Source organism: Mercenaria mercenaria, chromosome 3 (assembly GCF_021730395.1).
Source record: "Mercenaria mercenaria strain notata chromosome 3, MADL_Memer_1, whole genome shotgun sequence".
In the NCBI taxonomy this organism is placed as follows: domain Eukaryota; kingdom Metazoa; phylum Mollusca; class Bivalvia; order Venerida; family Veneridae; genus Mercenaria; species Mercenaria mercenaria.
This window is the reverse complement of record NC_069363.1, coordinates 20,861,321-20,888,867: the sequence shown is the minus strand read 5'-3', so window position 1 is coordinate 20,888,867 and position 27,547 is coordinate 20,861,321. Positions and strand designations below refer to the sequence as shown.

The window sequence follows — 27,547 nt, the reverse complement described above, 5'->3', positions numbered from 1 at the left end:
TCTCCACCTTGTGCTCACGCTTAAACATACAACTCTACTGCATAAATTAAAATATTCTGGTAATAATAGATTGTTTGGTTCTAATATCTGAATTTTAAAATTGAGAAAACTTTATCAGAAAGCCTCTAAACTCATGCCAGCATTTTTCTACTGATTGACATTCTTTTAAATAAAATATCAAAATTTGTTGGAAAAGCCTTAAGACTTTCTCTTAAATAACAGAATTATTTTCCTCAGGATTTCTAGAATTTACAATTCCATAAATTTGTGAATGTTACAGAATTCAGAATTTCCTTACTCTTTCTGTTAAGACATTTTGTATGTTGTGGTAGAGGTATCTGTGGGGCTGTTCATTATCAAGTATAATAGGTACAGAAATATGTAACAAAATGTATTGCACATAACCTGGTATAATAATTAGAAGTTGCAATTCCATAAATTTGTTTATGTTAGAAACAGAATTTCCTTACATTCTCTGTTATTTATGTTCTCATAAAGATCTCTGTGGGGATATTCATTATCAAGTATATGTAACAGTGTGTGCAGAAATATGTAATAAAATGCATTGCACATAACCAGACATATCTTCACACATACCAGTTTTATAACTTTGTTAAACAAATTTTCCAGACTTTTCCAATACACTGGTGAACCATGTAAGATGGAAATTAATGAAAGTTTCTTGAAAAAAAAATGATAATGTCAGAACAAAACATAATCTTCTTTTGCTTTTATTTGAATGTATAATAACAGAGTTAATAAATGCAAGTTTTGTATATCATGCATGGACTTTGATGCAAGACATATCATCTGATAGTCAAGCATATCTATGGCACTGAATTACATGCTCCCTATGTCACTGAATGATAGGCCCAAGTCGCTCATCTGAGGAGGACTTTGACCTTGCTAAGTTTGGTGACCATCCATAAAGCAGTCCCTTGAAAGAAATGTAAAGTTTTTTTTTCTACTTTCTGCTGCCCCTAGAATCTTGAGAGAATTCCAACCAATAAAGTTTGGTCCATCAAGTTCATGAGAAGATGTATAAAGATATTTTTCATATTTCAGCTAAGGCAGTCCCTACCTTCGGTCAGACAGGAACATTTGAATAAAACTGAAAAAGGTCCATCAAAGGTTCTACAAACAAAGTTTTGCAAAGATATTTTAAGTGGTTCATGTGAAGAAGTGGCAGTCCCTAATAACCAGAACCATCTGAACAAAAATAAAGAAAATTTCATGCAAAGCTGCTATAGAACATGTTTGATTAAGATTACTTTCATTAGAAGTTGTTTGAAGATTTTTCTATTTTTAGCTCTGTTGGCCCCTTAAAGGGGTTAAGCAGGCCCATTTGAACAAACTTGAGAAAGGTCCATGCACTGGTGAAATAGGCCAGGTTTGATGAAGGTCCATGAAGCATTTAAAGAGAAGTTGTTTTGAGACTTTTATATTCTCAGCTCTTGTGGTCCCTAAAATGGGTCAAGTTGTACCACATGAAAAATATTGACAAGACCATACAATATTGCTACAGTTCTAGTTTGGTGAAATTCCATCAAGTGGTTCAAGGAAAAAGCTGTTTAAAGGTTCTTCTATTTATAGCTCTGGCTGCCCCTAAAACGGGCCATGGAAAACTATTGATCGTATTTGACAGTGGACCATGCAAGGATGCTACACAGCATGTTTGGTGTAATGGGCCTAGCTATACTGTTTCAACAAAGTCAGGGAGGACCATATAAAGATGCTACATATAAACAAGAGGGTCACTGACCCTAAAGCGCTCACCTGTGTATAAGGCTTTAAGTGTGTTTGTATAATGTAATGGTACAAGTATTGATAGGTTTCTTCTATGTTAGCCGTCACACACATTCTTTAACCTAGGGCAATAGTAAGACAGTACAACTCTGATATCATAAGCCAAAAATCAAGGCTCTAGCTATTATTGATTCAGAGAAGAAGATTCTCAAAGTTTCTTATATTAAAGCCTATAGTAAGTACATGTCACATACAGAGGCTTGGCCATTTTTGACCTTTGGGCAATAATCTGGTCAATTATGGTAGAGAGTTAAACCCTTATATCACATGCCAAATATCAAAGCTCTAGAGAAAAAGATTTTTAAAGTGTGGTAGCTAAAAACCTATTTTTAACCAAAAAGACCCATATGTTCAATGAACTGGAACCATTTGAACAACTTTGAAAGAGGGGTACCCAGAGATTGTTTGTGTAAAGTTTCATCAAAGTCCATCCAGTGGTTTTGGAGGAGATGTTGTTTAAAGAAATTGTTGATGAAAAGTGACCACGCCCTCAGGTGGCCATGTTTTTTAACGAATCGGAATAATTTGAACAATCTTGGTAGAGGGTCACATAAAGACCATTTGTGTAAAATTATTTTAAAATTGGGCCAGCAGTTTCACACAAGAAGATTTTTTTAATTTCCACTACATATATAACATATATATAGGGAAAAGTGACCATGCCCCCTGGCGGCCATGTTATTTGACGAATCAGTATAATTTGAACAATCTTGGTAGAGAGTGATAGGAGGACCATTGTGTACAATTATTTAAAAATCAGACCATTGGTTTAGGAGATGTTGTTTGAAGATTTTTCTATTTTTAGCTCTGGCGGCCCCTATGTGCAACCAAGCGGAACCTTTCGAATAACTTTTGAAGAGGACCACTAAAGGAACATCCGGGCCAAGTTTCATCAAAATCCATTCAGTGGTTTTGGAGGAAGGATGTCGTTAAAACACAATTGTTGACGACGGACGTCTTGACAGACGACAGACACAGCATGATCACAATACCTCACCATAAGCACTTTGTGCTCAGGTGAGCTAAAAATTATACACATGAAAAGCTGTAAAAGTATTTATAAGTTTAAATAATTTTCTTCTTTTCAAAAACAGCTAAATCAACATACCAATAATTGTTTTCAGAATATGGAATGTAACTTAAATATATGTAATAAAATCAGCAACAAGTAACTTTCAGTTAAACCTTTAACATCACTTAAACCTATAGCCTGCTGTCGGCCAGTGGTTCTGCCTTTGCTACCAGTGCAGACTAAGATCAGCCTGCACGTCCATGCAGGCTGGTCATGGTCTGCACTGTTCGCTATTCAGTCAGTAAATTTTCTGTGAACACCCCTTTGATAAACAAGTGGTACTGCCTGAATTAAATGATGGACTAATCCATTTTTAGAAAATGAGCAGGCTAAAGATTAAGGATATCAAAAAATAATGCAACAATACAATTTATGAGTCTATGAAACACAAATACACTCCTTCCTCCACCACAAGCACATTTCAATTTAAAATGTTCATTTACATTGCAAATGTACACAATCTTTCCTTTTAGGAAATAAAATTCATCAAAGAAGTATCCATCTCACTGGAAACAATGGTACATCTATATTTTACTTCTTTAAAATCAAAACTGAAAAATTCAAAAGATGACCGTTATTATGTAACTACCTGGGCCATTAAAAGGTTGTTTCTGACTTGAAAAAGAATTGTAGAATGATATATTACTTATATACAATCACAAAGGATTGAGAGAATTTAAACAAAATAAATATCATTAATATGGTATAATCTGCTAAAAAGCAACTTATCATCTAAAATGTTGCTAACTAAAATCATTTCTTATTAATCTATATAATACATGTTATATGTATGTAATAGCTGAAAGTCCTTTAGAAGTAAGTGGAAATTTGCAGTAATCCATGTCCCAAGTAAAAAACAATAGCTCAAATCTAAGGTGATATATTTTCTATTTGCTTCTTCTTAAGTGAAAACAAGGTTTTCTGTGTGAGTACAGTCTCCATGTCTACAAAGGTTCTGCAATACAGCAGCAGTGCTGATGTATTATAAACAATACTGCTACATTTATAACCATATCTTTGATGAATGCTTCGATTTTTCCAAAATAAATCCAAGTTACATTATGTGGGTATTGTACATCTGATTCTTAACAAAACTAAAGCTAATTACAAAACAGATTATTATATTAACTAGAAGATGCTTTTGCAGAAAAGCGCATGTCTCCCCCAATGCATTGGCAAGAAGTCAATAGGGGATAGGAGCGAAAGTCAAAGAGACACTGATAGTTGGCTGCAATAGGGATCATCTACTTGGCATGTCCAATCATCCAACTAAGTTTCAACATTCTGGGCCTAGTGGTTCTCAAGTTATGAATTGGAAATGGTTTTCCATGTTCAGGCCTCTGTGACCTTGACCTTTGATCAAGTGACCCCAAAATCAGTAGGGGTCATCTACTCTGCATGTCCAATCATCCTATTAAGTTTCAACATTCTGGGTCAAGTGGTTCTAAAGTTATTGATTGGAAAGAGTTTTTTATGTTCAGGTCCCTGTGACCTTGACTTTAGCTCGACCCCCAGAACAATAAGGGCCATCTACACTTTAAATCCTATCACCCTATGAAGTTTGAAGGTTCTAGGTAAAATGGTTCTCAAGTTATTGACCGGAAATGGATTTCCATGTTCTGTCCACTGTGACCTTGACCTTTAATAGAATGACCCCAAAATCAATAGGGGTCATCTACTCTGCATTTCCAATAATCCTATGAAGTTTCAACATTATGGGTCAAGTGGTTTTCAAGTTACTGACCGGAAATGGTTTTCCATGTTCAGGCCCCTGTGATCTTGACTTTTAATAGTGACCCAAATATCAATAGGGGTAATTTACTCTGCATGTCCAATCATCCTATGAAGTTTCAACATTCTGGGTCAAGTGGTTCTCAAGTTATTGATCGGAAATGGTTTTCCATGTTCAGGCCCCTGTGACCTTGACCTTTAATAGAGTGACCCCAAAATCATTAGGGGTCATCTACTCTGCATGACCAATCATCCTATGAAGTTTCAACATTCTGGGTCAAGTGGTTCTCAAGTTACTGATTGGAAATGGTTTTCCATGTTCAGGCCCGTGACCGTGACCTTTGATGGGAGTGACCCAAAAACAATAGGGGTTGTCTACTCCATAAGCCCTGCCACCCTGTTAATTAAGTTTCAACAACATTCTAGGTCAAACTGATTGGAAATGAAGTGTGACGGACGGACAGGGCAAAAACAATATGTCTCCCCCAGTGTTTGTGTGTGTGGAGTGGAGGGGGTGGGGGGGGGGGAGGGGGTCATAATTTTAATTAAGTAAAATCAACACTGAGGCTTGACTACCTCTGCATGATATAAACATAGTTTTACTGCCTGTAACAAAATATGCAATTATTACAGTATATTTTACATACAGCATTCTGAAGACCAGTAAGTGTCCATTTCAAAATTGAATAAATAAAATATAATTTCAAAACACTATAATACATATGCCAAAAATGTTAGGCTATGTGACATATATCATCAACTGCCAAAAACTCTGTCTAAAAAAGGGTAAACATAGAGAATGTTTCCTTGTAATATTTATTTTAACAATCAGGCCCCGTGTTCATAAAACATTTTTCGGACTCAGCTGAGTTTGAGTTGGAAATTTTAATATCAATTTTATTAAAACTTTAGGGTTAAATTCCAGCTGAGACTGATCATCAATACTGAATAGCCACTTGCAAAGAGTTATTATCTTAAAATTTTGTTTTAAACATGCTATTTAGATATAAATGACAAATAAAGTTTCATTATCAAACTCAGCTGAGACTGAAAATGTTTTGCGAACACGGGACCTGAACCTACAGGATCTGTATTCACCAATGTTTAAACTCGAGACTTTAGAATGGCAAATATTCATATCATCATAACTTTTGTTTACAGCAACTCAATACTGACAAAATTTTGGTAAGAAGCTGCATGTAGCAAAAGAATGCATATTCCTGTAAAGTTTCATTACATCCTGTATTAATTTAAGACAGATAAAAAAAGAAAATTTAACATTTTAAAGTCAAAGTTTCATACTCAAAATGCTGACAAATACTGGCCCAGGACTATGAAATGCTTATAATAAATAATAAGTTTATAGGCAGCTCTACAAAATTAGCACTATTTCAAAATGAGTGACTGCTCAAAACTACAAAATGTAGATATAAAATAAGACAAGGACTAAAATGCAATTACAATGTACTTTGATGTGGTTAGATATTGCACTAGAACTTTGTAAACAAGATAACCATTATCTCCCTTCACAAAGTAACAAATATACTAATGGAATTAAGAACATTACAAAATAAATAAAACAATAGCGCCCCTTAGCATAATATGCCTGAAGCAATGTGCCCTTCAACCTTAGACTCACCGGTCTCAAAATCAGTATGGGGTCATTAAATGCTCATTTGCAATGTGTCTGCCAAGATATACCTCAAGTCTTTTCCGATATATTGTACATAAAAAAAGATTTTGTAATAACAGTCAGTGTGACATACTGTCGACTGGCAATGTCCATGCAAAATTTGAGGGTCGCAGATGAAATCTCGCTAAATATTGAGAGGAAACAGTTTTTAAATTTATTTAATGATCAGTGTGACATGGACCTATGACTTCAAGATCAATATGTGTCAAATGCTGTCTTTGGGCAATGTGCCTGTCAAAAAAAGAGGACAGTAGGTAAAGGTTTTCTCTGGATTTACAGAGCAAAAAACGTATTTTCAGGTAACAGTAACTGTAACTTTGATCTTAGACCCACCAATTTCAACTACCAATGATGAATGTACCTATGAAGTGTTAGGATTCTCAAGATATTGAGCAGAAAGGGGCTTTGTACTCCCAGTATGATGCACAGACCACAAACAATGTGCACATCAAGTTTGAGGATCGTAGGTCAAGCATTCTTAAGTTACTGAGCAGAAACAAAATTGCTAACAGACAAACAGATGTAAAGACAATGTCTGATACATAGCAATTATGCGCAGAAAATATACATAATATGAAGTTGTTTTCTTTTTTAATTGTAGCATCGTAAAGTCATCCTTACTTCTAGTTATCTTGAGACCAAAATTGAAGAAATCTGGAAAATAAATGCTAAAGCTAAATTGAGCATTTTTCCAGCCATAGATTTTCTATGATTTTTCTGCGGAAACTCCAAACTTCCAAAACTGCAGTATTCTGTATGTCTTAGGCACAATGACAGGTGTTCAGTTAAACTGTATTTCAATGTCTAGATTCAAACTGCACTACATTATTTGTGTAACTGCAATATCTTATCAGCACACAGGAATCTAATCAATGTACTGGTCCAAATTATCGATCATAATTGAAACTATAGCAAAGATATATTTGAGTGGGAATCTTCATTATTTGTACACATTCTAATTCATCAAGCTCATGCCTGTCTCTTTTCATTTAAATGTAAATTGGCCTTCTATTGCAATATCTGATGTTGCTTACCAAACTGACACAGCTGTCTTCTAAAAGCAGTCAAGAAAAATTAACAAGCATACATAATGACCCTGACCAAACATGAAAGTAATAAGGATCTGTCTGTACTCAAAGTTAGATAAACAAACATTTAACTGATATACAGAGAGAACATTTCCAATATTGGTCATCAGTAAAATAACTTTCTTCATTTGTATCTTATAAGTATCAACCTTGCAAAGAATAATGGAGCCTCATTCTAAAATTATATTTTCTCTATAAAAAGTCTTCTGCTGTCACACTGTTTTCTCAACAATCAGAACAAGTTCATCAATTTGACAAGACAGCTTCCTAAAAAAAAAACAAAAAAAAAACAATTGTGAAAGTGAATTTATATAACTTTAATAATAATTCCTGTCACTTAACACACCCTTCAAACAAACAAAAGCAGAATAAATATCACTATGTGGTGGGTGACATAACTAGAAATATCGAATGTAAAGAGTTCTTTTTATCTGTAAATCATGTAAGACCCTAATATATTCTATTTCATCCCAATGCTATGAAAATTCATGACAAACAGAACTGAACATTTCAATAGATTATTTACCCTCAATCTGGAAGACGATCACAGTTTTATTTGGTCCCAACTTTATACATCTGACCTCTTTCTGATGTAATTCCAAGATACAAGAAACAGTCCAGGTCAGACTACAAACAGGTGCTTTATATTCCATAACAACAGCTGTACGTTATACAGCACACTCAACTATTCAACAACTTCTAGGTTTAACAAGGTCCACACCTAGGCAAGACTTACGTAATTGAATTATCTTATTACAAATTAAAATTTAATACAGCAATAGTAACAATCTTCATGCAAACTTCAATAAAAAATCTGTCATAAAAGGTCCATAAAATGAATCAATTTCAACCAAGAGTTATCTAACTTGGGTATGTAAGTACATTTTATGAGCATGTCTTCTGTGAAGCTTCAATCCCAACTGAGATACAGCTTGACAGTTGCATGAAAAAGTTTTACCGTAACTTGAAAAAGGGCCATAATCAGTAACATATTCAATCAAGAGTTATTTAACTTGGTTATTTCAGATGGTTTCATGATGAGGAAGCCTTGTGTAAAGTTTAAATCCATCACATGCAATAGTTACCGAGATAAGAACTTACATGCAAAACTGCCTGGGTAAGCAGAATAGCTCTCACAATTCTTTGAATAGTCAAGTTAGAATGTGGTTATGTATATTTGAACCATGCCATGAGAAAACCAACATAGTGCGTTTGCGACCAGCATGGATCCAGACCAGCCTGGTCAGGATCCATGCTGTTCGCTTTCAAAGCCTATTGCAATTAGAGAAACCGTCAGCGAACAGCATGGATCCTGACTAGGCTGAGCAGACTGATCTGGATCCATGCTGGTCGCAAAACCACTATGTTGGTTTTCTCATAGCATGGCTCATTTTATAATTTCCAAAATAAAGGATATGAATCTCCCCACATCTGAAAATGAGATATGTCAAGTTTCATCTATTTCATATAGTATCATCTTAAATCTAGAAAGGAAGACAAATTTATAAATCTGGTGTGTTACTGGTACTTGACTGTGATGCTGACACTAACAAATTCTGTTTTGGCAAAGTTCTGCATCTTGCAGATCAAATCATTTAAACTGCTACATAAATAAAATTTTGTAAAAATAGGATCTTTGCTAATATTTATGGTTATATGATGTCTACCATTTAGCTGACTGGTGTAGACATGAGATCCTTACCTGTAAAATGTCTAATGTTTTAAAGAAGAATAGTCAACATTTTACAGGTAACTTATAACTATCTGATTACAGGTACTTTGTACCTATCTGAGTAAATGCATTATATTGAATGGAGAAAATACGAGCACTGGATTCTGCTAAGGAATATCAATTTTCCTTAAGCATTCATGTAACCAGTGGTGGTACTGAACTTTATACAGATTTTTCATTACGCAGTCAAGGTCAGTCACAAATAAACTGACAAATCTGTTAGCATTAGTTAAACTGCCAAATATGACTGCAACAAACAGGAATGACAAGCATTAACTGACATATGTGTCATCATTTGGACAAACGACAAATCTGTCAATATCTAGCAAACTAGCAAATGTGCCAGCATAAGATAAAACATGAAAATTGTCAGCTCTAAGTAAAACATAGGAAGTGTCAGCATTCCCATTTGCTGAGAACACCACTGTTAAAGATTAGACACTGGGTGGGGTATGGCACACACTGGTCTTTCTGTGATGCCATTGGATCAGAGTCTGGTCCACTTAAAAGGTCCTGCAAATAGAGAATTAAACTTGTTATAGGAGTAAATTCTAATAGCTGTAACAGATTAAACTGCAATTAATGTAGTATCATAGAAATAAAAACAACAGAAGTATATAAAATACAGAACAACTCCAATGTTAAAACACTGTTCAAAATCCTGTCATAGAAGGACATACATGTAGGCAAATAATAGGCTTCTAATACTAGGAGATTTAAACACTTCCAAAATTTTTCAAATGCATAAAATATGTTGTTCCTTGACATATTACTTAAATATCAAATGTTTTATACTTTACATTGACAATTTTGATAGAGTATAAAAATGAATATCAACCTGATATTGTGATATGAAGTTCAACAATCTCAGGGACATCTTCCTACTGGAATGTAACAATTTCTCCAAGCTGAAATAAAGTAATGCTATGTCAGGATGCAATTCAAATCTGTACTTAATTAAATAAATTAAGTGTAAAATGTATCTAAGTGTCAGCGTCTATGATCAAAATATGGCATGATTTTTTAATGGTAAGTTTTAACCCTATGCAGATCAAAAGAAGTATTTTATCTGAAATGAATACAAGTACAGTCATACAAAACAGAACTGATGTGAAAACAATACTCATTTTTGAGAAAATTTTACAAATTAAAAGCAAATATAATTTGCTTAAGAAATAATATATCTCATTTAGTGATTTGTCGCTGAATAAATCATTGTTTGGAGTTCAGATGCGGAGGAATTATATCACGAGTGCGCAGCCCGGGTGATATAATAATACGCATCTGAACGACAATGATTTTATTCAAGAGCAAATCACTAAATGAGAGACTTTATTTCGATTCTAACACGTTACCAAGGACTTTAAAGTACATCCTTGACGACATACATTAAATATTTGCCCATTTTCAATTGGTTTCTTTTCAGTCGGGCCGCTATGCCGTTTGACGCTATGACGTAATAATTGTGATGTCAGAACAGATGAACTGTTGTATAATAATTCACTTTTTCAGCCTTCTTTGTTTAATAGGATAGAGAGGTCACAGGTTCCTATTTTTAGACCTACGACTGTTTTTGACTGCACGTGACCCAGTTTCGAACTTGACCTAGTATCTAGGTGACATTCGACCAATTTCTGAAGATCATTGAGAATATGGCTCTAGAGAGGTACAAGTTTCTATTTAGATCTATGACTAGATTGACCCATGACCCTTTCGATTGACCTGATATCATCAAGGTGAACATTTGACAATATTCATGAAGATTCATGAAAAATTGCCTTAGAGGTCACAGCTTTTTATTTTAGATCTACTGACCTAGTTTTAACCACGTGACCAGTTTCGAACTTGACTAATCATCAGTGAACATTTTGACCATTTCTGAGATCATGAGAAATAGGCCTCTAGAGAGGTCACAAGGTTTTTATTTAGACTAATGACTAGTTTGACCCTACGACCAGTTTCGAACTTGACCAGTATCATCAAGGAACATTTGCATATCTGAAGATCTCATGAAATATGGCTTAGGAGGTCACAGTTTCTATTTAGATTACTACTAGTTTAACCCCAGGACCGTTCGACTTGATTGATATCATCAAGATGAATTCTGACCAATTTTCATGAAGATCCATTGGAAATATGGCCTCTAGAGGTCACAAGTTTTCTATTTAGCCTATGACCTAGTTTTGACCCGTGACCAGTTTCGAACTTGACTGATTCTCAAGTGAACATTCTGACAATTTTCATGAAGATTATGAAAAATATTGGCCTCTGAGAGGTCACAGGTTTTTCTTTTTAGACTTGACTGATTTTAGGACGTGACCATTTCGAACTGACCTAGATATCACAAGATGACATTCTGCCAATTTCATAAGTCCATGAAATGCTTGATGTCAAACAAAAGTTTACGGACGCACGACGCACACGACGACGACGACAGAACGTGCGATCCAAAGCTCACTTGTCACTTGTGAAGTGAGCAAAATGATGGATTGTGTAATTATAAATAACATTTCTCTGATACATGATCTTTAAACATAACTTACAACAATTGAAGGAAGTACATTATTCTCTCTATCTAAAACATGCAGTAGTAAATGAGAAAATAAAAAAACTTTGACAAACATTCAAACATTACTCAAGTACAAAGTTGTATTTATCATACCTATTTGAATTGAATAATCCTTGCGAGACCACTTTATCACATATCTGTTTGTTAATGTTTGGTTCAAACAGAGGAATTCCAAAATAACAGTCTAGTAAACACCACTCATCCTCCACCAAACTTTCAGTCTCCTCTTTGAGATCTAAACTATGTGGTTTCTCAGTTGGACTATCAGAGTTATCCCCCTTCTGTGTACTCTCCTGTTCCAAGAGATCAATTTCTGATGCCAGCATTGCAGCAGACGATTTATCCTTCAGGCCATTTAATGGTTCATCTAAAATATTGTTCCCACTATCAGAGGAATGTATACTGCCGGACAAGCTTCCAAATGGATTAGAATTGTTTATATTTATATTAAAGTCTTCATCGTCTTCATCATGTTTGAATATAGTTCTTGATTCTCGACCAGTATTTAATAATGTAATATATCCACATAAATGCTCCAAGTCAATTTCTTGTTTTAATGATTGTATTGCACAGTGATTGTGAAAATGACTCTTTGCAAAGGAACCTGAAAGAAAAAATGTTCCAATATAGACCTTTCAAAGACAGCGGAGGATATGCAAAACTCTAATGAAGAAGAGTGGCACGTTATGTATCCATGCAAGGACCAAGGAATTTCTGAAATGTTTAATATTTCTTACATAAGTGATATGGTTTCAACCATGGCACCTGCTTTTAAAAAACCTAATACTTCTGTAAAATGCAAACTTTAGAATTAAACTTAAGAAATTTCTGTATGAATAAACCCTGCAAACAGCAGGATCTTCGTTGTTCAATGATTTCTCAAAATTGCTCATATAATATCCAGCATACCTGTACTTGTATCCAGTGGAAAGGGGACATGTACAGTTCTTCCCTCGGACTGCCACCCATGTGCCTGTGAGAAAAAAACAGTTTCTAACTACAAACTTGTGAAGGTTAGGTTATATTTAAACTGGTAGTACAAATACATACTGTAGCTAGATACATGTGGATTAAAGATTTACTACTTTCAATCTGACAAAAAATACTGTTTACTTATTTCATGTTTCAAAAAAATGATGTAAAGTTATAATTTTTGTTTTTCAAATATGAAATTTGGCCAGAATATAACTGCCCATAACTTAATAACCTAATAAATACCTGCACAAAGACAGCAGAATGTGAGAGGGCATCATTCAAGGTCAACAAAATATTGCTGGTTGCTATGACACCAGGGTCGTGACCCCAAGTTGTTACCAAGAGGCGATCATACTCCTGAGGAAAAAATGTATGAGTTACACAAAGTAAGAATGCAATCTTTCAACATCAATGCTCTACTACTGTTCAAATAATAATAAAGAAAATAAACAATAAAATTTCAGTAAAAGTTTGGACTTAACATTGCACAAGTGTTGTAAAAAAGTATATATGTGCTAAATTTTTCAAAATCCCTCAAAAAATGATTGGAGTACATATATTGCTGTTTATTTTATGTTATTATTTTTATTTATATTGCATTAGAACCTACACAAGGAAGACAGCAGTGCTGGCTTTTTAACACTTAATACGCAGAACATGACAGATTCCTGGCAATATCTATGCTAGCCATATAATGGCTCTCAGGCATTATTCTAGGAATTGTGGATAAAAGTACGGAGGTTATGCTGTTACTTCTGGTTAACCAAACATGCAGGACAACCTTAACAAGGTTTGTATGCTTTGACGTCTTGGTGATCAAAACTTCAACCCAAGATTACCCAGTTTCAACCTTGATCTAGATTTTATTAAAACAACATTCTAATCAGCTTTCCTATGTATCAGTTAGAAACTATGGGTTTGCAGTATTAAGAAGGCATTTCTGACAAGGTTTAATGTACCAATGTAAATCCCCTCTACAGTGTTAATTAAGCTTTTCTGTGAACAAGAGCTGTCGGAGGACAGCAATGCTCGACTATTCAAAAGCCTTGTCAATTGAATAAATATAAAGATCAAAAAAAGGGCATAGTTTTGCAAAATTGCAAAACAGGGTTATGAAACCTGTACAATGCATATCAGCTCATGACAGTAGACAAGTGTGTGAAGTTTCAATCCATTCCCAACTGTGAGTACTGAGATACCAGCTTACATATAAAAACTTGACCAAAAACTGCTAAGTCCAAATAATAATAATTTTGTAATAATGCAAAATACAGTTATGGAACCTATGCACTGCATATCAGATAATGAAATAAAACAAGTGTGTGAAGTTTCAATCCATTCCCATTAGGATACTGAAATAGTAGCTTACATACAAAACCTTAACCCAAAATTTCGAAGTCGAAAAAGGGGCATAATTTTGTAAACCGCAAAACAGAATTATGGAACCTGTGCAATGTAAGTCAATTTATCACTGTGAATAAGTGTATGAAGTTTCAATCCATTCCCACTAGTGGTTACTGAGATACCAGCTTACATACAAATAATTTAACCAAATCGGGATGCCAATGCATGGGTGAGTCCAATAACTCTACCTATCTTCAAATAGTCGAGCTAAAAATGACACTTTTGACCAATTCAAAGACCCTTAACTCTATAGATTATTACAGTTATCTTGCTAACTCTCAAACTTGAATGAGATCTTGTGGCCACATACATTCGAAATTTCATGATGGCTGCTCAAGAAATGAAATCTATACTGTGTTCATAGTATAACTGTTGACTGGTGTAAATACAACAAACAAGGATGATCACAACACTCATGCTAAAGCACACTATACACAAGCTTTAGAGCGTACCAGAAATATTTTTGGTATTCTGCGTAACTTCTTTCCTTTCACAAGTAACAATGATGGTGGACCATGTCCTGTTAGACTGTACATATACAACTTGAACCACACAGAATTCACCTGCAAAAGTATACTGAAATTTAGCACAATTATAATACATACACTCTTCATCAACAAGCAGATCATTGAATTCCTACACCAAAATGCAATGTGTGTTCATAAATATTTGGGGACAGCAAGTCCTGAGATGATTCTGTTTATTTATTTATTGTCCTGATTTTCATTGTTCAGCATTAACTCTAAGATTCCAGTGTATTTAATGAAACCTTGATGCTGAAATAGTATTCAAATCTTCAGTATATTAAGCACTGTATCTTTAATATAATATATAATATATAAAGAAGAATGTGAATAAACCTCTGGTATAGCAGGTCCTATATGTTGTGGTGTACAGCTAGACACTGGCTGAATCTCATAACTCAGTGGTGCCATTGAGACTAGCAAACTGAAATATATACAGCATTTACAATTACCTTCATTATATAATAGAGATATCATAACAGTAGCTTGCAGGGATATTTGCTGATATATAATAGAGATATCCTAACAGTATCCTGCAGGGATATTTACTGATATTTATTTTATGTTTTTCGGTGGTTTATCGAAATATAACGGTGAATTAAATCCTGATAAACTCACTGGCCACTCAGTGAAAATTATCAAATCTGATACCCGGATTAACGTCAAAAAGTTTACCGAGCGTACTGAAAGCCGGAAACAATATGACGATGACGTCGTTAAAATGACGTCATCTTTGCGATGCTTCCTGATAAAATTTCCCGCAAATTTCGACATTTTATTGAAATAAACACAGCAAAAGTAGAGTTTTAGACATAAAATAAACAGAAAAATTGTTGGTATCGATGTAATATCACGGTAATTTCACTCGTGAACACCAAAAGTTGTTATTTTCACTCGTGGCTGCGCCACTCGTGAAAATATCACTTTTGGTGCCCACTCGGTGAAATTATATCGTGATATTACACCGAAACCAACAATTATCCTCTATATAATAGAGATATCATAACAGTGGCTTGCAGGGATATTTGCTGATATATAATAGAGATATCCTAACAGTATCCTGCAGGGATATTTACTGATATATAATAGAGATATCCTAACAGTATCCTGCAGGGCTATTTACTGATATATAATAGAGATATCATAACAGTAGCTTGCAGGGCTATTTACTGATATATAATAGAGATATCATAACAGTAGCTTGCAGGGCTATTTACTGATATATAATAGAGATATCATAACAGTAGCTTGCAGGGATATTTACTGATATATGATAAAGAATAATTCATCTACCAAAAAATTCTTATCAAGTGCCAATACAAGTACAAGTGCTGGCCTACTCTCATTCTTACAAACATTTGCCCCTTTTTCTCAACAGTCAAGAACCATTTTTTGCTTTTTATTTTATTCAGAATATCTTAATTATTCTGACACTTTCATGAACCCCTCTCCCTCAGCTATATTCAAACCTTTCATAACTCCAAAGACAATGGCATCTTCTATCAATACACATGTTTTAACAGAGCTCTGTGTAAGAGTCAAATGACCTGTTCATTTTGTTTATGAACTATGTTAAGTCTATTTACCTGTACTTTTCATTCAGGACCTGTATAAAGTGAATTCACCAATAACTTTGTTCAGGATCTACATAAAGTCAATTTTCCTGTACTTTTTGTTCAGGACCTATGCAGTCATTTTAGCTGTAACTTTGGTTAAAGATCAATGAAGTCAGTTTACAAGTAATTTTGCTCTCAGGACTTATGCAAAGTCAATTAACCTTTTATTTTCATTCATAACCTATATACAGTTAATTCACCTGTAATTTTGTTCAGTGCCTACAAAAAATCAACTTCCCTATACTTTTTGTTCAGTGCCTGTAGAGTCATTATTGTACTTTTCGTTGAGGACCTTTGTAATCAATTGTCATTACCTTCAGTTCAGGACCAATGGAAATTCTATTGGCCAGTTATTTTGTTCAAAGCCAGTGAAAAATCAACTAGAGCTGCTTTTGAGAAAAGCGCATGTCTCCCACAACTGCCTAACCTTTAGTGATTCAAAGTGGTGTGGGTGGTTTGGATAAATGGTTCTGATCAGTAATGTATTGGAGGTCTGGATGGTTTGGATGAGTGATTTCTATCAATAATGTCTAGTTTGTCTGGATGGTTCAGACAATTGGTTCCTATCATTAATGTCTAGTTTGTCTGGATGGTTCAGACGATTGGTTCCCATCAGTAATTCAAGGGCCATAATTCATAAATGCCTGGGTGGATTTGGCTAGTTATCGAACTTGGCTGAGGTCTTATGGTCAAACACATTTTGTTCAAGTTTGGTGAAGATCGGATGAGAAATGTTCGACTGTGTGGTGGGAGACATAATTATACCAGTAATATTCATTCAAGACCTATCTATACTTTTTGTTCAGGACAAGTGAAAAGTCAATTTACTAGTTATTTTTACTCAAGATAAAAAAAATATCATTTACCTAAAAGTCAATCTACATGTTATCTTTTTTTTGGGATAAATGAAAATTCAGTTTACCTGTAATTTTTGTTCAGCACCCTAGATCTTGTGGAAGCATCAAGACTTAGTAAACTTTCACATCGTATAAGGTCAACTGCTGACCCAGTTTCATTCTCCGCACACAAGCTTTTGTTATAACGGAGAAATCTGACAGTATCTCTCAGTAATAATGCATGAACAAAATAACGCCTTGCCTCTCCCTCAGCTTCAAAACCAACCTACAATCATAACAAGTTGATATTTTCAGTGTAAGCTGTCAAGTACAGATAAAATCCTGTAATCACCTAATGCTCTTCATAAATAGAAGTTTGTCAGTATTTTCAGTTTCTTGCTAATTTTATCAATCATGAATGAACAGTTCTAACTGTTTCCCTCTCTGTTGAATGCTTCAGGTGCAACACAGATGCACAACAATTTTAACAAGTGCTTAATTGGCCATAATTACAGAGTAGTCTAAAGAACTGTTTGGTTTATGAAGGTTGTTACACCAGGTAGTTTCTTTTAGAATTATTATAAGTTTTTGGTCTTTTTCAGAAATTAACAAGAGCTCATAGAACACGTAATGCCCCCCTTAATGCATTCAGTAACTGCACAAGGAACATAAATTATTTGGTCACTGTGCACTGGACATCTGACGTACTGACCTTAAATCAATAATTATGGGTCATTTACCAGTCATAAGTGACCTCTGTATCAAATGTGATCTTAAACCAAAGCATTCTCTAGATATCTGGCAAAAAAAATTCTACTCTTCTGCGTCAATATGACCTTGACCTTTGACCTACTGACCTCAAAACCAATAGGGGTCATTTGCTGGTCATGATCAACCTCCCTATTAAGTTTCATGATCCTTGGCGCAAGTGTTTTCGAGTTATTGTCTGGAAATGGTTTGACTGTTCTGGGTCACTGTGACCTTGACCTTTGACCTTCTGACCTCAAAATCAATAGGGGTCATCTGCTGGTCATGACCAACATCCATATCAACTTTTATGATCCTAGACCCATGTGTTCTTGAATTATCATCTTGAAACTGTTTAACTGTTCTGGGTAACCTTTGGCCTACTGACCTCAAAATCAATAGGGGTCATCTGCTGGTCATGACCAACCTCCCTATCAACTTTCATAATCTTAGGCCCAAGCATTCTTGAGTTAACATCCGGAAAATGTTTAATTGTTCCAGGTCACTGTCACCTTGACCTTTGGCCTACTGACCTCAAAATCAATAGGGGTCATCTGCTGGTCATGACCAACCTCCCTATCAACTTTCATGATCCTAGACTCAAGCGTTCTTGAGTCATCATCCAGAAACCGATTGGTCTACATACCGACCGACATACCGACCAACCCAAAGACAGACATCTGCAAAACAATATACCCCTCCTTCTTCGAAGGGGGGGCATAATAAAGTAATAAACAAGTTATTAAGTGGGTGTTCTTAAAAGTCAAACAATTGTATTGGGGTAATAGAGACACTATTCAGAACTGTAACCCTTAGCATTTCAGCCTCAAATCAATGTACCGCCTGAACTTAATCAATGAATTGCCTGAACTCGCTCAGTCAAAGTATTTCAAGAACTCAATCAATGTAATACCTTCACTCACTCAATGTATTGCCTGAACTAAATGTATCATGCCTGAACTCCATCAATGTACTGCATGAACTCAATCAATGTCATGCCTGAACTCAATGAACGGTCTGAACTCAATTAATGTAATGCCCGAACTCAATCAATGTACTGTCTTCACCTGATCAATGTACTGTCTTAACTCACTCATTCAATGTACTTTAAGAACTTAATCAGTGTACTGCCTGAACTCGATCAATGAATTGCCTGAACTCAATGTCATGCCTGAACTAACTCAATGTACTACCCAAAATTAATCAATGTAATGCCTGAACTCAATCAATGTAATGCTTAAACTCAATCAATGTAATGCTTAAACTCAATCAATGTACTGTCTGATCTCAATGTACTGTACTGCCTGAACTCAATGTACTGCATGAACTCAATCAATTTACTGCCTGAACTCAACCAATGTACTGCATGAGCTGAATCAATGAAATGCCTAAACTCAATCAATGTGCTGCAAGAACTCGATCGATGTACTGCCTGAACATAATCATTATCATGCTTGAACTCACCCAATCAATTTACTGCATTAACCCAATCAATGTCCTGCCTGAATGCAAAGAACTGAACTCAATCAATGTAATGCCTGGAGTCAATCAATGTAAAGCCCAAACTCAACCAATGTATTGCTTGTGCTCAAAGTAATACATGAACTCAATCAAAGTACTTCCTGAACTCAATAAATCAAATTCTTTTTAATTTGGTGTTACAAAAACTAATACATTATAGAGTGGACGCAACTTGACCCCGATGGTTGACCTTTGCATTATAATGCATAATGAGGCACAACCTATTATTGAAAAGGAGTGTACGTAAAACACGAGCTTCATGAGAAAAAGGAAATATAAATTTATGTAAATATAAATTAAAGTGTTTGAAAGTTTTAACTGATCAAATGTAAATATATATATTTTGATACTGCACTGTATACAGACTAATTCCATATAGATATAAACGGCTACCCTAAGGACCCTTGATTTCTATAATGAAATAATCGAAATGAATAATCAGCCTAAGGTCAACCATCGCGGTCAAGTTGCGACTACTATATTAAAGTAGTTTTCTTGTAACTCTGACCTACATATGGAGGCTTACAATACTGTAACCTATACTCTCATCCTACTAGCATACCTTCTCCAGTTCCGAGAGGAAACTGTCTAGAGACTCATCACTCAGTTTGCCCACTTCAAACATTGTCACAGCATGACTTTTCAGGCCCTGTAATATACACACGTAAGTTAAGGCTACTTATTCACAAACAGAGTGAACAAATCCCTGTTTTCACAGTGTGGAAAGTTTCAGTGTCATATACTCATAGTTCAAAATTTGGGAAATATAAACTGAAAACTGTTTAATACATGTATATAAATATGAAGAGCTCCGCCCCCTCATACATTGTGTCTAAATTTTAAATTATTTGCTTAAAACAGGATGAAAATTGTAGTCGAACTTTGTTCTTTATAGCATATTTCTCGATTCAAATTATTTCACTTAATGAGAATTTCATAACGTTATGCAGCAAAAAATAAAATAATATGGAACTTTATGTTGTGTGCGTCTTTCTAACGTCACAACACGTCTGACGTCATGTCTGTTTACGTGCGTCTGTTTCCCGCGCAGAGATAAAAATTGCTGGAAAATGCACATCTCAACGTAACTGAGCATAAAATAAAAAGAAAACTTGTTTGTTTTTCGTGAATATTGAATATATCTCACCTCGAAGTGAGAAAATGTTCACATTTTCACTCGCACTACGCGCTCGTGAAAATATTTGAAATTTTCTCACTTCTCAGTGAGATATATTCCATATTCATTCAAAACAAACAAATATCCTCTATTTATATAGACAGTTTCATGAAATATAGTTTTATCTCACTGCCGCTTGTTAGAAACCTATAATCTTATATATACTAAATCCATGGCTTGTTTATTTTCTATAGCCATACTAAATCCATGTCTTGTTTATATTCTACAGCCATACTAAATCCATGGTTTGTTTATATTCTACTGCCAAAGTAACTCCATGTCTTGTTAATATTCTACTGCCATACTAAATTCATGTCTTGTTTATATTCTACAGCCATACTAAATCCATGGTTTGTTTATATTCTACAGCCATACTAAATCCATGGTTTGTTTATATTCTACAGCTGTACTAAATCCATGTCTTGTTTATATACTACAGCCATACTAAATCCATGGTTTGTTTATATTCTATAGTCATACTAAATCCATGGTTTGTTTATCTTCTACAGCCATACTAAATCCATGGTTTGTTTATATTCTACAGCCATACTAAATCCATGGTTTGTTTATATTCTACAGATACACTAAATACATTGTTTTTATACTCGACAGCCATACTAAATCCATGGCTTGTTTATAACCATAAACATACTAAATCCATGGTTTGTTAATAGTCTGCAGTCATACTAAATATGTAGTTTGCTTATATTCTACAGATATATTAAATCCATGGTTTAAATTATACAGACATACTGACTACATGGCTATGTTTTATATTCTACAGGCATACTAAATCCATTGTTTATTATCTAGACAAACTATGGATGGTTTGTTTATACTCTAAATATCCTACAGACAAACTAAATCCACAGTTATTTATATTCTACAAAGTGTTACACAACACATTCAACCAACAAACATATAACAGCTTTTGAAACAATTTACTCAACCTTATAAACACAAAAAATATCTTATGAAAAAATGATAGTCTTTTTACTTACAGGTGACAAATTTCCCATCATGAGGAAGGCAGTAAGGGTAGAATCAAACAGAAATGCTATTCTCTTTGTAGCACCAGTAGGAACTGTATCTACAATACACAATAAGTAGTGTGATAAACTGTATACTAAAGTGATTCTATACCTTTAGTAACTGCCCAAGTCTAATACAGTCTAAAATGTGAAAGATGCCTGTATATATGAAAACTACATTAAGTAACTGCCTGGTGAGTCCATCAAACAAATGCATTAACATTACATGATCATAATATCATTTAAATAGTCACAGTTCTATTTCAGACCAGTGTGGTAGACAATAGTATAACCTGGGGCTTATTTCAGAATTAATCACTTTGCCTGCTGGACTTGAATCTTACTTGGTGCACCAGATTCATACCTAATTCTTGATTGGTGCACCTGATTTTTGCTCGGAGCATTCCATTCTTTCTATAACAGAAAGTTTGTCATTCACTACAACCCAAACACCTTGGGTTTGAAAGAACTTACCCATTGATGTTTCCAGGTTGACCAGATCTGAGACTACTGTAGGTTTAGTTACAGGTGAGGGGTTGGGTGGAGCTTCATTCACATCAGCAATTGCATCCCCCCAGTCTATAATCAGCTGGTCCTGTGTTACTCTGCAATGTTAACAGTTTCTGGTATACTTATATATTTTTTTTAAAGTTTAAAGTTGGTCAACCTTAAATTTTCTCAAAGGTATGTTTTAACAAGAAATATTTTAAAGAGCTTTCAAGTTTAATTTTAGGTAAAACTTATTGTTAATCTGTAAAGTTAAAATTCCCAAAAATGCTGAAACGGGAATGAAAATGGTACTCCTTTTTTCAACTTTCGGCTCTGATCTGCTGTAAAAACACAATGAATTTCACTGATGGTGTTTTACACAGCATGCATTGACAGCTGATATGTTTTACACATTGCACACAACCTTTTGACAGGTTAACAGATCTTAATCAAGTGGAAGTGTTATTTCTAGAGCTCAAAAAGGGCAGGGTGCTGCCAAAAAGGGGCAGGGTGCTGTCCGAAAGGGGCAGGGTGCCTTTTTAGACGTGAAAGTTATCATAGCAGTAGTTGCATTTCTAGATGTCTATAGTTAATATGTATTCCATTTATCTTTATTGCACACTTAAAAGAAATGTCACAGAATAAAGTGGTAAATCTTCCCAAAACCAGTAACAAAGTTTACAAAGGCTTTTTACTTACTTTATAGTTTAGGTTAAACCATTCAAGCCTTTCTCTTAAAAAAATGTCACCAAGAATGTCAACATATTCATATGACTATGAAATAGTGGAGGGCCTTAATATAAGCTTAATCTTGAAACCAAGATCATGTTGTAAACAACATAGTTAAAGGCCTGTTTCAGGTCACATTGTAAACTAATAATTACCAAAAGTCATATTGTATTGATCAGGTCTTTCATCAATATTTCATTAACAGAAAAGTGCTATTACAGTCAGGTTAAAGTTTACTAAAACGCATATCCAAAATATACTATCCGGATACTGGTACACTTTTGGAATGTTGTCTGAAAGTAGTTTTTACTCAGTTTACAAGACCCACTAGGGTTAACCAGAAATAGTTCCTCAAATTTTGATGTTTCTCATCATAAAAAATACACTGACTGTCAGCTTTTTTGAAGGAAATATGGAAAAATTGCATACGACATCGGGAGTAACAAGACTCGTGAACGGACATTCTAAACTTACTTTTACTTTCGACATTCATTAAAATTTGTGCATTTTCTAGTTTAAATGGCCGTTTAAATTACAGTAGAATCAAACTGCATTGATATATACTTGTTATTATACTAAACAACGGTCTAATTTAAATTTTGAACAAAGAAATCTAGGGCACTTTTCACGTGCTCGGTAATCAGCTGGCCGCTTACGAACGCTTTTTTGACATTTCACAGGATCCATACTCTTTATCAATTAGTTTTAACACTTCATTGATTCTTATTACCTGTGTGCACTCGCCGTGACGTAATTTGCTGATTAAAAAAATCCTTGAGGCATGTCAACAGGGAAATTGGAGGGATTTAGCAGAAGATCAATGGCAAGAGGTCACATTTTAAGGGCAGCGTGGCGGCAGTAAAAAGGGGCAGGGCGGGGCACCCCGCTGCGTCGCTCTAGAAATAACACTAAGTGGTGATATTTTATCTAAAAGTTTTGATATACAATTTCTCTAGACTCCACAAGATGGTGGTGAAAAAAATAACCATGCATTTATGAATATAAAATTTCTGTCAAAACAGTTGAATAAAACTGTGAGTAAAGTTGTTATTTTGTGAGGTGAAATTTCTTGCGATCACAAAATTTTGTAAGTGCAAAGAAGGTTAAATTCTACCCCTGCAAAATGACAATTTTCTTTCCAGCAATTTAAAATGAGATCAATCTGAGAATATTAGTTAATACAACGCTGGAATGGTAATTCAAAAGCAATTTAATTAAGACATACTGTTATGTATGTCATTCCCCCTTTATACCCCAGTCACACATATGGCGCAGATAGCTACGTCTAGCCACGGATAGAAACATAGTATGGATTGGTACGGATTGATACGGATTACTACTTTGAATACGGCTCAGGTACAGATCCATACGGATTACTATCTGCACCGTATGTGTGACTGGGGTATTAGGCTTTACTTTATTGATAAGTCTTTGTTTATTGACCTAGTTTTGAGACATCATATAAATAAGTTCTTCATTTTCTATGGTGTTCCAGAATGTTCTACCACAATACTAATAAACTGGGTGTAACAATTATTTTTAAAGTCTGGATTGTTCTTGGTTTTTCCAGAATGTTCTTTTTATTCCTAGTGTTACATGAAAGTTCTGGAACCTTCCATGATGCATTAAATAGGGAGCAGTCTGATGACAGGGCAGAATCTACAGTTACAGATGTTATTAAAAACTTTCCTGTATTTCTTAATAACAAAATATTACCAGATGCACATAATACATTTTAAGGCTTTAAAAATTTATCTTTAAAAACAGGATTAATATTCTCTGGACATACTTAAATACAGTTTTTGACTTGTGAATAATTTGGAATTATAACTCTGGGATTTAAATTTGACCAGGATTTGGACTATTTTTGCACATTAGATTGGATTTTACAGATATTTGACATTTTTAAGGTATTTGTTACTTTTATGAATAAAATTTTGTTATTGTTAATAGTTGCTGTTTTTTTTTTATTTTTGTTACTTTTACTTACTGTAACAAGCAATTGCTACACTTAGACGTAACAATACACTGAATAAAAACAATCTAACTGTCAGAAACAATTGGCTAGTCCGCTTTATCATTAAATTTAGTATCAGATACAAATCTTATCTTCAAACCAACATACTGATATTCTTCTGAATTTCAGGTCATTTTTATTTTTCTTACTTTTTACTCTGAGGTTTCATTTCTTTCCAAGACGGATGCAGCTCCTCCTCACTAACATCTGCACCTTTTTTCTTTGCAAAACCAAGTCGGCAATACATTGACACTGCCATCTAACAATGAAATTTTCCACACTGAGAATATATATGTGTGTATGTACCTAACTTCAAAGTAATCATGTTCTTACAATGATATAAAGCTTACAAGTCACCTATTATCAAGTGAACATGTCAGACCTGAACCTGTAAATAAAAATTTAATGCCTCACTCCTGTAGATAACCCACAGAAGTCTTGATACAGAATTAATCTTGGACAACCATAGCAAGTGGATGTAAAAACATATACATTAGACTTGTCTCTAATGAAAATATTAATCTGAATATATAAAACCTTAATGAAAAAAAGATTCTAAAAATATCTCTTAATCAGTTCTTACCTTCACTAGTTGTAAATCTATCTGCAACACATTAGATAGCTGAAATAGAGGAATGATAGTTGAGTCACAGAAAAAATGTCACAATTATAAACTAGCACAGGAACAAAATCTTAATGAAACAGTAATGTAGTCAGACCAGAACTAAAAGAAGAATATTCTGATGGTGTACTAAGGTCTATATGATGAAACTAATAAATAATAGCTTGCCTGTCGTAACTCTGTAAAATATTAAACTAACATTGTGTAACAATTTTAACTAGAGATGCTTTTGAGAAAAGCGCATGTCTCCCACAACTGCCAAATGAAAAATGACTAGTTTCTCTGGATGGTCTAGACAAATGGATCCAATCAGTAATTCAAGGGCCATAATTCGAAAGTGCCTAAGCAGATTTGGCTAGTTATCGAACTTGGCCGAGGTCTTATGGTCGAACACATTTTGTTCAAGTTTGGTGAAGATCCGATGAGAAATGTTTGACTGAGAGTGCGGACAAGCTTTGTGACAGTGCTGCCCAATGAAAAATGACCAGTTTCTCTGGATGGTCTAGACGAATGGATCCATTTTTGGTAATTCAAGGGCCATAATTCCGGAGTGCCTAGGCCGATTTGGCTAGTTATTGAACTTGGCTGAGCACTTATTGGCAGACACATTTTGTTGAAGTTTGGTGAAGATCGGATGAGAAATGTTTGACTAGTGCGGACAAGCTTTGGGACAGACAGACAGACAGACACACAGACAGACTGGAGTAAATCAATATGTCTCCCACACCACTATATGATGTAATTATTACAATCCAGACTGCCTTAGCCTAACCTGTTTTCAGTAACTATACATAGAAGCCTGTCAATCTTAATCAGGATTTCCTACCAACAACATAAGGATGTGTGGTTGATTCACTTTTACACTACCCATAGCCTAATGTGACATTTTGTCCTGATTCTTGAGGAAAGTCACATAAGGCAGACTGTATTACTAACCTCAGCTACAGTTGTATGTTCATCAATGGATACAAATATTTTATACAGTAACGTCTCAAAGTAATCTCCTAGCACACGATTCATCACAAAATTCTCTAAGGGTGGTACTGAAAAAAAATAATTATCAATTCATATGTGTCATATCAAAATAGCAATAAGTCAAGAAGAGATAGATTTTGATTAATATACAAATTGCTCATCTAATGTGTCCCCTAGACACTGGAAACCCTGAAAATAAAGTCTTTAATTTAAAAAAAGTTAAAAACTAACAAAGGGCTATAACTCTTGCAATGGTAGCTGTTGGAATTTTCTTTCTTTTCTTTTTCTTCTTTGGTTTTCAACATTTGGTTGATTTTGAAACTGAACCAATTCCACCAAATAATGAAAGTGGAGTTTAAAGTTCAGACGCTGAAGGTTGTTAAGGTAGCGCTGAACTGGAACCATGTGTTCTTGGTCTTGGTCACGTGATAAATATTAACGTCGTAAAGTAGTACAACGGGTAGACAAAGTTCTTTACAAGAACTTAAAATCCCTGCCACATTTTTCATTTACAAATCATAAATGTTTCACATTTATTGCATATGCTGAATAAATGGTATCGATCTGTTTACTCTCAGACCCTTGAATTTCATAAAAGTACTGAACTACTTTTATAGCATATGTTTGGAGAATGGAAGTAACGGCATTTGTAACTACAATTTCACCAACGTCGGTATACTTAGTTTGGCGACTTTGGGAAAGCTACGCTTCCCAAAAATGTAAAACTTGTAGGTAAAAATGTTTAATAACACCATTTTTATCTTCTCTCTTACAACACAAAATAACTTAATCTAAACTCACATATGATAAAATCATCATCTTGAATGGGAACATCCAAGTACACAAGTCCTCGTCTGTACAAACCTAAACATTGAAATAATATTTAGAACCAAAAAAATCTTCTTATCATGAACACACAGCAATGTCAATTTTTAATAATAATTGAAATTTTGTTTAACCATTTGAAGATGTAAACAAACAGAAAGACAGCAAGTCAAGCTGAGCTGTCGCTGGCTGACAGGGTTTATGATAAGCAAGAACCCCAAGTTATTGCTGACTGGAGAAATGATGTCTTTTTTTTTTATATACTACCAAAATTGCTTACTGAGTTTTTTTTTTAATTGTCTATAACATTTATGCACATTTATTCAAAATATTTTGCATTCACTGATTCTGTGCAACATGATACTGAC

At 34.5% G+C, this 27,547-nt stretch overlaps 2 protein-coding genes across 3 annotated transcripts in view; one reads left to right on the top strand and one right to left on the bottom strand.

Moving 5' to 3' along the window:
- Positions 1-718: 718 nt before the first annotated feature.
- LOC123525304 (protein FAM91A1-like) overlaps positions 719-27,547 on the bottom strand; it is a 40,190-nt gene continuing 13,361 nt past the window's right edge. Inside the window, exons 7-21 of the mRNA XM_045304242.2 lie at positions 27,156-27,218; positions 26,316-26,422; positions 25,341-25,379; positions 24,907-25,016; positions 21,997-22,127; positions 21,493-21,581; positions 19,877-19,963; positions 17,133-17,332; positions 14,931-15,018; positions 14,523-14,633; positions 12,910-13,023; positions 12,601-12,664; positions 11,785-12,295; positions 9,961-10,030; positions 719-9,635 (exon numbers count right to left, since the gene is read on the bottom strand). Of these exons, the coding sequence (XP_045160177.2) occupies positions 9,519-9,635; positions 9,961-10,030; positions 11,785-12,295; positions 12,601-12,664; positions 12,910-13,023; positions 14,523-14,633; positions 14,931-15,018; positions 17,133-17,332; positions 19,877-19,963; positions 21,493-21,581; positions 21,997-22,127; positions 24,907-25,016; positions 25,341-25,379; positions 26,316-26,422; positions 27,156-27,218 (1,901 nt within the window). The 3' untranslated portion in view covers positions 719-9,518. The remainder of the gene's footprint in view (positions 9,636-9,960; positions 10,031-11,784; positions 12,296-12,600; positions 12,665-12,909; positions 13,024-14,522; positions 14,634-14,930; positions 15,019-17,132; positions 17,333-19,876; positions 19,964-21,492; positions 21,582-21,996; positions 22,128-24,906; positions 25,017-25,340; positions 25,380-26,315; positions 26,423-27,155; positions 27,219-27,547) is intronic.
- LOC123525305 (trichohyalin-like) overlaps positions 24,417-27,547 on the top strand; it is a 67,024-nt gene continuing 63,893 nt past the window's right edge. The window contains exon 1 of one of the 2 annotated variants that reach the window (XM_053537970.1): positions 24,417-24,650. The gene's annotated coding sequence lies outside the window, so the exon portion shown is untranslated. The remainder of the gene's footprint in view (positions 24,651-27,547) is intronic. The other variant, XM_053537971.1, reaches the window with a different exon arrangement.